General features: G+C 41.4%; 1 protein-coding gene across 2 annotated transcripts in view; it reads left to right on the plus strand.

Moving 5' to 3' along the window:
- The window catches only part of LOC129860680 (syntaxin-binding protein 4-like), a 65,132-nt gene extending 52,180 nt beyond the window's left edge, over window positions 1-12,952 (plus strand). For both annotated transcript variants that reach the window (XM_055931324.1, XM_055931334.1), the window contains exon 19: window positions 4,890-12,952. In XM_055931324.1, coding sequence (XP_055787299.1) covers window positions 4,890-5,037 — 148 coding nt within the window. In that variant the 3' untranslated portion in view covers window positions 5,038-12,952. The remainder of the gene's footprint in view (window positions 1-4,889) is intronic.
- Window positions 12,953-13,587: the final 635 nt, after the last annotated feature.

Below are 13,587 nucleotides of genomic sequence, written 5' to 3' on the forward strand. Positions count from 1 at the left end.
CCAATCACATTAACCGTTCCTCTTTCGCTGGAATTCCACTAACGGTCTGTATGTAGCCAAACGTAGCTGCTGCTCATGTTGGTATCTGTACTGATGGTGCAAAAGCCATGACAGGGAGACATTGTGGAGTGGTAACGCGCGTGCAAGCAGTTGCTCATGACGCCACTTGGGTACACTGCAGCATCCACTGAGAGGCTCTTGCTGCCAAGGGAATGCATGACAGCTTGAAATACGTTTTGGACACTGCAGTGAAAATGGTTAACTTTGTTAAAGCAAGGCCCCTGAACTCTCATGTATTTTCTGCACTCAGAACTGATATGGGCAGTTTTCTTTACTGACCATAATTTTCACTTGTCTGACTGCTTGCATGATGATGAGTTTCTCACACGACTGACTTATCTGGGTGATGTTTTTTCTCGCCTAAATGATCTGAAGCTAGGATTACAGGAACTCTCCGGACTATATTCAATGTGCGGGACAAAATTGAGGCTATGATTAAGAAGTTGGAGCTCTTCTCTGTCCGCATTAACAGGACAAAACACAGGTCTTTCCATCATTGTATGATTTTTTTTGTGCGCAAATGAACTCAAGGTTACGTAAAATGTAAAATGTGATATAGTGAAGCACATGAGTGAGTTGGGTGCGCAATACGCAGGTACTTTCCCGAAACGGATGACACAAACACGCAAACTGGATTCGTTATCCCTTCATGCCCTGCCTCCAGTCCACTTACCAATATCTGAAAAGGAGAGTCTCATCGAAATTGCAACAAGCGGTTCTGTGAAAATTTAATTTAATCAGAAGCCACTGACAGATTGGGCTGCTCTCAGAGGATCCTGCTTTGGCATATTGCGCTGTTAAGACACTGATGCCATTTGCAGCCACTTACCTATGTGAGAGTGGATTCTCAGCCCTCACTAGCATGAAAACTAAATACAGGCATTGACTGTGTGTGGAAAATGATTTAAGACAGACTCTCTCCAATACAACCCAACATTGCAGAGTTATGTGCATCCTTTCAAGCACACCCTTCTCATTAATCCTTGGTGAGGTATTCACAATTTTTGATGAACAAATTAGGTTTTATATGTAAGATGGTTAAAAAAAGACCAAAATGATTGATTATTATTATTTGTGCCCTGGTCCTATAAGAGCTCTTTGTCACTTCCCACGAACCAGATTGTGACAAAAACTCACACTCATTCTTATGTTTAATAAATGTATCGTATAATGTGTGTGTGGCAGTGTCACGTTCTGACCATAGTTCTTGTGTGTTTTACTTGTTTTAGTGTTGGTCAGGACGTGAGCTGGGTGGGCATTCTATGTTGTGTGTCTAGTTTGTCTGTTTCTATGTTTGGCCTAATATGGTTCTCAATCAGAGGCAGGTGTTTTGTGTTGTCTCTGATTGGGAATCCTATTTAGGTGGCTTGTTTTGTGTTGGGGTTTGTGGGTGGTTGTTTCCTGTCTTTGTGTTCGTTTCACCAGAGAGGACTGTTTCGGTTTGACACGTTTTTTTTTTTTTGTATTTTGTAAGTGTTCACGTTATTCGTTTTGATTAAATCATGTTGAGCACAAACTACGCTGCGTGTTGGTCCGATCCCTGCTACACCTCCTCTTCAGACGAAGAGGAAGAAGGCTGCCGTTACAGGCAGCCTTACAATGATGGCAAAAAAATAACATTTGAGAGTGCGCTGACCCTGGTGCTAGAGGGGGTACGCATGTGGAGGTTGAATGTTTGAAGGGGTAGGGGACAATAAAAAGTTTGGGAAGCACTGGATTAGATGATACTATTTAAAACCTGCAGCCAAGATCATGAACGATCGAGTGAACCTGGGAGAACGCAACAAACATACCGATGCTGCGGATATTGACATGGGCGTTAACTAGCTAGCAATAGCTAGCTGCTTATCAAAGGTAGATAAGTGGTTTATTTGACCCAAGAAAATCGACCAAACTATTTCTCAATATTACTGTAGCTGGCTAATTAATTTGATCGTGCTTTGTAAAACACCTGATTTTATGCTGTTGTAGTCGACACATGTCGCCATGTCACTTACAGTAGAACCTGATAAACAACATTTTAGTCATTTAGCAGACACTTATCCAGAGTGCATACATTTTCATACTTTTTGGTACTGGTCCCCCGTGGGAATCCAACCCACAACCCTGGTGTTGTATGTGCCATGCTCTACCAACTGAGCCACACAGGACCCTAACAGTGGGAAACAATTTTTAAAAAATCCCTACCAGATCCACGATGAAAAGGTTCTAGCTACTGTATCGCTCTGTCCTTCGAAGCAACATGCTGAGGAGTATTTCTCTATAATAAAGAGACTGATTGGGAGGAGGAGACTAGAGCAAACCCAGATGTTCTGACTGAACGGACACACATTTGATCGCCTCAGGGCGGCCCATTTACTTTGTGCTGTTATAATTCATGCTATGAATTCCTGTGATTTCATTTGGACTATTCACCCTCATAGCAAACAGCTGGCAACACAATCCAAGCAATGTTCGCACTGCCTGTTCACCCACGGAGGCGGAGCTGCCACTGCTGACAGTCACTTAGGGGGAGAGTAGTAAGTAACTGAACAGCTTGTTTTGAACATTATATTTTTGAAACAGAAAAATCTACACATTTACCACACTTTTATGAGCATTTAAAACATAAACCATTAATTATATATTTTTTGTTGACCAATCACAAGTGAGGTGCCGCCCTTAACGCACTTATGGCCATTTTTAATATACTTAAATGCTAATTAAAACACTATTAAAGTTGACATTAAATGTGTTAAAATGTTTTCCAATTTAGATTATTGTAAATATACTAAGTATATATATTATGGACATAATTCTATATATTTAAATATATTCAAGTATGATATAAGTATATTTAAATATATTTACTTTCCACTTGGGTATCAAGCTGCAGTTTGTGCAGTTTTTAGCAAACAAAGACCTAGACAACGTCCTGTTTTGTAAGTCTGACTACCTGACATGCATTAGTCTGTGTCAGTTTGAAACACATTTTACAAAGACCCCCTGTGCTACCACCTACCAGTGTTCTATTGTCAATCTGTAGGTCACTGGAAAACCTCAATATAGCTGTCCAGTCAGTCTCACATGGATTTGTGACAACAATGCTGTCTCATACCCATTTGCATGATATTATAGTTATTTTTTTTATGTCCCTCCATTTTGTATGACATGTTACAAATGGTCCAGTGGTTGTACAGTATCATACATATTAGCAGTCTTAGAGTATCATACATATTTTTGTGTTGTCATTTGTAGTGAACATTTGCTTAGCAATTGTGGCTAACTTTAGGTAGGTTATGGGTTAAGGATTAGGGGTTAGGATAAGGGTTACCTAATGTGCCAAGTAGTTGCAAAATGCTTTTGGTTGGGGTTAGCTAAAGCTGCTAATTAGCTAAGATGCTAAAGTTGTCCCCGACGCGATTCGAAGACGTTCACGTCCCTGACCAACCTCCCAACTTTCGTTTTTATGTTAAAGATCCAGTGCAGTCAAAAATGGGATTTTCCTGTTTTTTTTATATATATATATATATATATATATATATCCACACTGAGGTTGTAATTATCCTGTGAAATTGTGAAAATTATGATAATAGTTGTTTGAAAAGACCGCCTGAAATTTCTACCTGTTTTGGTGGGATGGAGTAAATTGGTTAATAGACCAATAAGAAAGAAGATTTCCAAACCTCTCTGCCAACAACAGCCAGTTTACCCCTCCCTAATCAGACTATTTTAGTCATTTAACAGACTCTCTTATCTTACAGGAGCAATTAGAGTTAAATGCCTTGCCCAATAGATTTTTAACCTAGTCAGCTCGGCGATTCAGAAATGGCTGCATTGGACTTTTAAGTAACCTTCAGTCTTAGGTAACCAGACCATTTGTTAGATAAACAACACTTTTGACAATACGTTTTCTTCCTAGAACTGCAGGTGTTCCTGGTCGTTTGTAGGGCAGTAGTTGTAACAGATGAAATGTAGGTTGACATGTTGTTGTTTACTCCTCGGTAATGGTAGACAAGGATAATTATATCCATTGCTCATTGTCATAATATAATTACTTCATCAGTCACTGTCAGACAATAATTACTTCCTCTTTCTCTAATAATGATATCCCCCATTAACTCTGGCAATTTAGGTGGCAAGGTCGGCAATATTGTGGTATTTTCTAGCAACCCTATTGAATTGAATTCAGACTATGGTATTTTGGGGGGTTGGGGGGGATTTTATTTGGATCCCCATTAGCTGTTGCAAAAGCAGCAGCTTCTCTTCCACACAAAACATGAAACATGACATAATACAGAACATTAATAGACAAGAACAGCTCAAGAACAGAACTACATACATTTAAATAGGCACACATAGCCTACACATCAATACATACACACAAAATATCTAGGTCAAATAAGGAGAGTAGATGCACCCACAATATAACTCTGCTAGTTTTGTTTGGTCTCCACAACGCTCACAGTTGTAACCAACTGCTTAACTTGAGACAAGGCTATACTCTCAGTTATGAAGTATTAGCTATGACATGTGCCATGACCTGCCATCATGCCACCATATTCCCGACCAACTGTAGTACAGCCTATGTCATCTACTCTTTACAATAACATCCCTAAGAAAGAGTACAGTATTTTCCTGCATCACTTCTGACTTCATCCTATCTAGCCTATCCATATCCTTATTATCTCATCATTTTTTTATGTCAGACATAAATAGACAATTCCAGGTGAAAGCCAATATCCATAGAGTTTTCTCTTGCTAGATTAATGAATACAGCCATGGTAAAAACAATGTAAAAGTGCTGTAAGCTTGAAAGGTTAACTCTAAACCTATCTGTTTCTCTGCAGCTCTGGTGACATGAAGCCCGGCGCTTCCTCTCAACCCCTGGGAGCCCGCGTGGGGAAGAAGTCCCAGTGGACGACGGCTACGCTAGCTGCAGAGGCTAAAGAACTCACACAGACTATTAGAGCCATCCTCGAGGTGGGCTGTAAGTGATCTATCATCATGACTCGTCGTGTTACGAGTCGACTTGCTACATGCCTGCATATCGTCTCTATCCCTGGCCTAGCATGCAAATCCAATCAGCTCAACAATCACCACCATAGTTTTGAAACCAACCTAAACGAACTTGATAACAGACACCAAACCAACCAAATCACCTCCATAGTTACTATGCCAACCAAAACCAACTGCATAACCGACATCAAACCACATAGTTGCTAAGCTAAGTAAAACCAACCGGATAACCAAAACCAATCAGCTCATCATACACCAAGCCAACCTCCATAGTTACCAAGCCAACCAAAACCAACTTGAAAACAGACACCAAACCACCTCTGTAGTTACTATACACATAATCTCAATAGTTGTTTTTTAGTGGAGCAGCCTGTAAGGAAATGAAGGACATCCTTGCACTGGAGTATCAGACAGCAGAATTAAAGACAATACAGCAGCTAAGCAACCTCGAGATGTTCCAGCCTCTGTGTCCAGTGGAGTTGAATGAACCAGGGACTGACTGAGTGTTAAGCAATCTCAAGATGTTCAGCCTCTGTGTCCAATGGAGTTGAATGGACCAGGGACTGAGTGTAAAGCAACCTTGAGATGTTCAGTTTCTGTCCAGTGGAGTTGAAAGAACCAGGGACTGAGTGTTAAGCAACCTCGATGTTCCAGCCTCTGTGTCCAGTGAAGTTGTGTTCCATCCATATTTACTCAAGTTTTCTCTGTAGTCATCGTCTAGTGGACGGACAGACTGATCTTTCATGCAACATGAAATGCAATGCAATGTTCTACTTCCTATAGATATGTTTTGAATGATTTTTCCCCAGAATTGTACAAGTGTATCTAGAAATGTACAATAAGACCTACGTCAATACAAAACATCATCATACATACACCTGTGATCAAGTCAGTAGCTAACCATCAGTGTTGGGGAGCAAATAAAAGTTTATTGGTCACGTACACAGTTTAGCAGGTGTAATAGCTGTGCAGCGAAATGCTTATGTTGCTAGCTCCTAGCAATGTAGTCAAATGTCAAGCAATTACAATGTAAAGAAAAATACAAAAAAGAATGACAGGACGAATCCAATTAACAACCCAAATAGCAATGTAGCAGTATCAAAATGGAATCTATACATACAGTATTTACACCAGATCAACTAAGAATGTACAGCAGTAGACACAATATTTAGTGAACTATGTCAAGAATAAAGTATATAAATAAATATGTGGTGTGTATAATCAGTGTAACTAAAATACAATGTGCAGTTGTAAATATTAGAATAAGCTATGTTGAGGATACATTATTTAAATACACAGTGTGAAACGGGAAGTGACCAGTGGTTGGTTCAATGTCTCTATAACATGATACAGCAGCGTTGGCTGTGCATGTGTGTGTTGATGTGACTGAGGTCCTTGATGATCTTCTTAGACTTCCTTTGACACCGGGTGTGGTAAATGTCCTCGAGGTCAGGCAGCGTGGCCCCTGTGATGCGTTGGGCTGTCTGCACCGCCCTCTGGAGAGCTATGCGGTTGAGGGCGGAGCCGTTGCCATACCAGGCAGTGATGCAGCCCGACAGAATGCTCTCAATGGTGCAGTTTGTGAGGGTCTTAGGTGCTCAGTGATGTGCACCACGAGGAACTTGAAGCTATTGACCTTATCCATTGCGGTTTTGACCCTATCCATTGCGGCCCTGTTAATGAGGATGGTGGCATCCTACCTCTTCTGTCTACTGTAGTCCAAGATAAGCTTCTTTGTTTTGTTGACATTGAGGGAGAGGTTATTTTCCTGGCACCACTCCACCAGGGCTCTAACCTCCTCCCTGTAGGATGTCTCGTTGTTGTTGGTAATCAGGCCTACCACTGTTGTGTCGTCAGCAAACGTGATGATTGAGTTGGAGTTGTGTGTGAACAGGGAGTACAGGAGGGGGCTGAGCACACACCCATGGGGGGCCCCCGTGTTGAGGATCAGTGTGGCGGAGGTGTTGTTGCCTACCCTCACCACCTGGGGTCGGCCCGTCAGGAATTCTAGGAACCAGTTGCACAGGGAGGAGTTCAGACCCAAGGGCCTGAGCTTAGCGCACTATGGTGTTAAATGCTGAGCTGTAATCAATGAATAGTATTCTCACATAGATGTTCCTCTTGGGTGTCAGGTATGGTGGAGGTAATGGCCCTTGACTAGCCTTTCAAAGCACTGACATAATGATAGAAGTGATTGCTATGGGGCGATAGTCATTTAGTGCAGTGGTTTATTTATTATAATAAAATAAAAAATTTAAACATCAGCTTTAATATTGAAGATAGATTGTGGCTTCTGTCAATGTAATTGTCTGCAATCCCCCATATCTATATATTTTATGTTATTATTTTCCCCTAACTCTAGCACCCCTCCCATAATTGGAGTAAACTAATGGAAAATAATACTTACACATACTACATACATTTCACTGACAGTATATTTTACATTAGTTATCTTTTGTTGGTTTTTAGTCCCAGCCTTGAGCTACTCTCAACCCCTCCCATCTATCCTTGAAGACCATCCAGTTTAGATTTCTAGCTGCCATATTTATTTATTTTTATTTATTTTTATTTTTCCGTTATTTTTCCGTTATTTTACCAGGTAAGTTGACTGAGAACACGTTCTCATTTGCAGCAACGACCTGGGGAATAGTTACAGGGGAGAGGAGGGGGATGAATGAGCCAATTGTAAACTGGGGATTACTAGGTGACCATGATGGTTTGAGGGCCAGATTGGGAATTTAGCCAGGACACCGGGGTTAACACCCCTACTCTTACGATAAGTGCTATGGGATCTTTAATGACCTCAGAGAGTCAGGACACCCGTTTAACGTCCCATCCGAAAGACGGCACCCTACACAGGGCAGTGTCCCCAATCACTGCCCGGGGGCATTGGGATATTTTTTAGACCAGAGGAAAGAGTGCCTCCTACTGGCCCTCCAACACCACTTCCAGCAGCATCTGGTCTCCCATCCAGGGACTGACCAGGACCAACTCTGCTTAGCTTCAGAAGCAAGCCAGCAGTGGTATGCAGGGTGGTATGCTGCTGGCTATTTTTCTACTGTGCTGAACCTAAAATTATTATCATTTTTTTACCCCTTTTTTGTGATATCCAATTGGTAGTTACAGTCTTGTCCCATCGCTACAAAAGACTCGGGAAAGGCAAAGGTCGAGAGCCATGCGTCCTACGAAACACGGCCCTGCCAAGCCGCACTGCTTCTTGACAAACTGCCCGCTTAACCCAGAAGCCACCCGCACCAATGTGTCGGAGGGAACAGCGTACAACTGGTGACCGAAGTCAGCGTGCATGCACCCGGCCCGCCACTGGAGTCTAGTGTGTGATGGGACTAGGACATCACGGCCGGCCAAACCCTCCCCTAACCCAGACGACGCTAGGCCAATTGTGCTCCACCTCATTGGTCTCCCGGTCGCAGCCGGCTGCGACACAGCCTGGGATTGAACCCCTGTCTGTAGTGATGCCTTAGACCGCTGCGCCACTCGGGAGGTGCTGAACCTTTCTATTTTCAAAGTTTCTACAGATTGTAAATGAAAGATAAACACCTATGCTGAGTATTATTATATTATTGACCGAATGACTATGACTTCAAATCACCCAGCAGTGCTATTTGCAGAGTTAGCTCCTAGTAAATGTTAAAGTTTTTCAGCCATTCCCGGACCTGCAACCAAAAACAAGATACATATGGGTAGTACCAAAACAAGTGATCTAATGATTGTCTCTTCACAGCAAAATCTGTAGATCTGGGATGGTTGTATACATACAGTTGAAGTCGGAAGTTTACATACACTTAGGTTGGAGTCATTAAAACTCGTTTTTCAACCACTCCACAAATTTCTTGTTAATAAACTATAGTTTTGGCAAGTCGGTTAGGAAATCTACTTTTTGCATGACAAGTAATTTTTCCAACAATTGTTTACAGACAGATTATTTCACTTATAATTCACTGTATCACAATTCCAGTAGGTCAAAAGTTTACATACACTAAGTTGACTGTGCCTTTAAACAGCTTGTAAAATTTCAGAAAATGATGTCATGGCTTTAGAAGCTTCTGATAGGTTAATTGACATCATTTGAGTCAATTGGAGGTGTACCTGTGGATGTATTTGAAGGCCTACCTTCAAACTTAGTGCCTCTTTGCTTGACATCATGGGAAAATCAAAAGAAATCAGACAAGACTTCAGAAAAAAATTGGTGACCTCCACAAGTCTGGTTCATTCTTGGGAGCAATTTCCAGATGCCTGAAGGTACCACGTGCATCTGTACAAACAATAGTATGCAAGTATAAACACCATGGGACCACACAGCTGTCATACCGCTCAGGAAGAGATGAACGTACTTTGGTGCAAAAAGTGCAAATCAATCCCAGAACAACAGCAAGGACCTTGTTAAGATGCTGGAGGAAACAGGTACAAAAGTATTTATATCCACAGTTAAACAAGTTCTATATTGACATAACCTGAAAGGCCGCTCAGCAAGGAAGAAGCCACTGCTCCAAAACCGCCATTAAAAAGCCAGACTACGGTTTGCAACTGCACATTGGGACAAAGATCATACTTTTTGGAGAAATGTCCTCTAGTCTGATGATTCAAAAATGACCATCGTTATGTTTGGAGGAAAAAGGGGAGGCTTGCAAGCCGAAGAACACCATCCCAACTGTGACGCACGGGGGTGGAAGCATCATGTTGTGGGGGTGCTTTGCTGCAGGAGGGATTGCAGCACTTCACAAACTGGATGGCATCATGAGGGAGGAAAATTATGTGGATAACAACTCAAGACATCAGTCAGGAAGTTAAAGCTTGGTCGCAAATGGGTCTTCCAAATGGACAATGATCCCAAGCATACTTCCAAAGTTGTGGGAAAATGGCTTAAGGACAACAAAGTCAAGGTATTGGAGTGGCCATCACAAAGCCCTGACCTCAAGCCTATAGAAAATTTGTGGGCAGAACTGAAAAAGCGTGTGCAAGCAAGGAGGTCTACAAACCTGACTCCGTTACACCAGCTCTGCCAGGAGGAATGGGCTGAAATTCACCCAACTTATTGTGGGAATCTTTTGACCCAAGTTAAACAATTTAAAATGCAATGCTACCAAATACCAATTGAGTGTATGTAAACTTCTGACCCACTGGGAATGTGATGAAAGAAATAAAAGCTGAAATAAATCATTCTCTCTACTATTATTCTGACATTTCACATTCTTAAAATAAAGTGGTGATCCTAACTGACCTAAAAAAGGGAATTTTTACGAGGATTAAATGTCAGGAATTGTGAAAACTGAGTTTAAATGTATTTGGCTAAGGTGTATGTAAACTTCCGACTTCAACTGTATTTAAATCAATCGATCTCTATCCGAGTCTGTTGTCCCCACATTTTTCAAGATGGTCACCATTGTTCCTGTTCCCAAGAAAGCTAAGCTAACTGAACTAAATGACTATTGCCACGTAGCACTCACTTCTGTCATCATGAAGTGCTTTGAGAGACTTGTCAAGGATCATATCACCTCCACCTCCACCTTACCTGTCACCCTAGGCCCACTTCAATTTGCTTACCTCCCCATTAGGTCCACACATGATGCAATCGCCATCACACTGCACTATCCCATCTGTACAAGAGGTATGAATACCTATGTAAGAATGCTGTTCCTTGACTACAGCTCAGCATTCAACACCATAGTACCCTCCAAACTCATCATTAAACTTGTGATCCTGGGTCTCGACCCCGCCCTGTGCAACTGGGTCCTGCACTACCTGACTGTGGGCTCAGCCCTTTCCTGTACTCCCTGTTCACCCATGACTTCGTGGCCACGCACGCTTCCAACTCAATCATCAAGTTTGCAGATGGCACAACAGTAGTAGGCCTGATCACCAACAAATGATGAGACACCCTACAGGGAGGAGGTGAGGGCCCTGGGACAGTGGTGGCAGGAAAATAATCTCTCACTCAATGTCAACAAAACAGGAAATAGTAAATGGAACACGCCCCTAACCACATCGACGGGAAGCTCAGTGGAGGAAGTGGAAAGCTTCAAGTTCCTCGGCGTGTACATCAAAGACATCAACCACCCAAGCTACGGCCTGTTCACTCCGCTATCATCCAGAAGGCGAGGTCAGTACAGGTGCATCAAAACTGGGGCCAAGAGACTGAAAAACAGCTTCTATCCCAAGGCCATCAGACTGTTAAATAGCCATCACTAGCCGGCTTCCATCCGGTTATTCAACCCTGCACCTTAGAGGCTGCTGCCCTATATAGATAGATTTGGAATCACCGGGCACTTTTATAATGTAACACTAGTGACTTTAATAATGTTTAAATAATGTTTACCTACTGCTTTACTCATCTCATATGTATATACTGTATTCTATTCTACTGTATTTTAGTCAAAGCCACTCCGACATTGCTCAATCTAATATTTATACATATCTTAATTACTTTTAGATTTGTGTGTATTGTTGTGAATTGTTTTTAAATACTACTGCACTGTTGGAGCTAGGAATGCAAGCATTTCACTACACTCACAATAACATCTGCTAAATATGTGTATGTGACCAATAAAATTTGATTTGATTTGAATTGGGATATCAAAACCACAGGGAAGGAAGAACTAAGCCAACAAGATGATTGAGATGAAAACGGATTAGATATTGACATCGTCACTAACGAGAACCATATAGGAGTCAACTGTTTCCGATTGTTTCATTCAGTTCTATTCCAGCGCCATGTGTTGTCAGGTTATGAGCAGGGAGAAGCAGTGCCATGCAGTATATTAAGAGAGTTTGGCCAGGTTTTAGAATGGATGCCATGTTAGCACCTTTATTCTTAAAATGTTGGTGATGTAACAAAAATTCCCCATGAATTTTTTTTGTGAGCCAATACTAACTAGCGTTAGCTCAATGACTGGAAGTCTATGGGTATCTGCTAGCAAGCTTTTCTATGCTAGCAGATACCCATAGACTTCCAGTGTCAATACAGGCATCCTGTTTGCAACAAGGCACTTGACCCCTCTTGAACTTTCCCAGTCAGAGGTGAAGCAGCCAATCAGCTAGGTGATCTAACTCTCACCCATAGAGATAGAGGACTCTAGTACCCCAAAGCTTGTTTAAGCATGGGCAGCACCATTGAGGACGTTCACCATTTTGAAGTAGTCAACTGAGTGGGACATCCTATGGGTTAAGGAAGGATCACATACTTCCATCCAGGTCATCAGGAGGGATCAGCCAATGAATTATACTCGTGTGCAGACATTCCATATTTTCAGGTGGCAGTAAATTGCCACCTTGGCTTTTTACCTGTTCAAACAACACACTGCACCCTTTCAGGTTGTTTACCAACTCATAGAAGTAGTAGAATAAGAAAATGAAAAATAGAGATGGGGTCATGCTCTCACAGACGGCATAATGAGACATACAATGTTGTTCCTTTAACAATCTCTATGCTCTCACCTGAGGCTAATGAGTCATGGTGAATCTGGGGTGTGTAAACTCAGACTGTCATCTGAACAAAACACAGCATGCTACCCAAGCTGGTGTTTCATCACTTTAGCTTTGGACGTGTCTCTCTAATGAGTCCCAAATGGCACCCTAATCCCTATATAGTGCACGACATAGTGAATAGGGTGCCCATTGGGACACAATCTTTCTCTCTTTCAGTTTTCATTTCTGGTAATCACAGGTGAATTTCAGATTAAACAAAACAAATACAAATGCACTGTCGGTGATTAAATGAGTCAGTGAACTAGAAAATGTATGGTAGGAATAGAGGCTGCCAGACTGTTTCGTTACGCTTCTACCATTTTTCATTCCTTGTATCATCTCAGTCTGCCCTCTGAGGGCGTTAATGATATTAAGTGATTATGTGAAAGGAAATAAAATCCTGTGAAAGTTATGTGAAAGGAAGTCCTTTCTGGTGTTTGATCATTTTTAAGAGGACATTGGCATAATCGGAAAATCTATTGGGTTCATTTTGTGTTATATAAGCGTGTGTGTTTTTATTTATTTATTTATTTTATTTATTTATTTATTTAACCTTTATTTAACCAGGTAGGCAAATTGAGAACACGTTCTCATTTACAATTGCGACCTGGCCAAGATAAAGCAAAGCAGTTCGACACATACAACAACACATAGTTACACATGGAGTAAAACAAACATATAGTCAATAATACAGTGAAAAAAAAAAAAGTCTATATACAATGTGAGCAAGTGAGGTGAGATAAGGGAGGTGAAGGCAAACAGATATATGTATAAATAAATAAAAATATAAAAAGGCCATGGAGGCGAAGTGAGTACAACACAGCAAGTAAAATAAAAACTAAAAAAACACTGGAATGGTTGGTTTGCAGTGGAAGAAAGTGCAAAGTAGAGACAGAAATAATGGGGTGCAAAGGAGCAAAATAAATTAATAAATAAATACAGTAGGTAAAGAGGTAGTTGTTTGGGCTAAATTGTAGATGGGTTATGTACAGGTGCAGTAATCTATGAGCTGCTCTGACAGCTGGTGCTTAAAGCTAGTGAGGGAGA

The sequence above is a fragment of the Salvelinus fontinalis genome, chromosome 1, assembly GCF_029448725.1.
Source record: "Salvelinus fontinalis isolate EN_2023a chromosome 1, ASM2944872v1, whole genome shotgun sequence".
Taxonomy (NCBI): Eukaryota; Metazoa; Chordata; class Actinopteri; order Salmoniformes; family Salmonidae; genus Salvelinus; species Salvelinus fontinalis.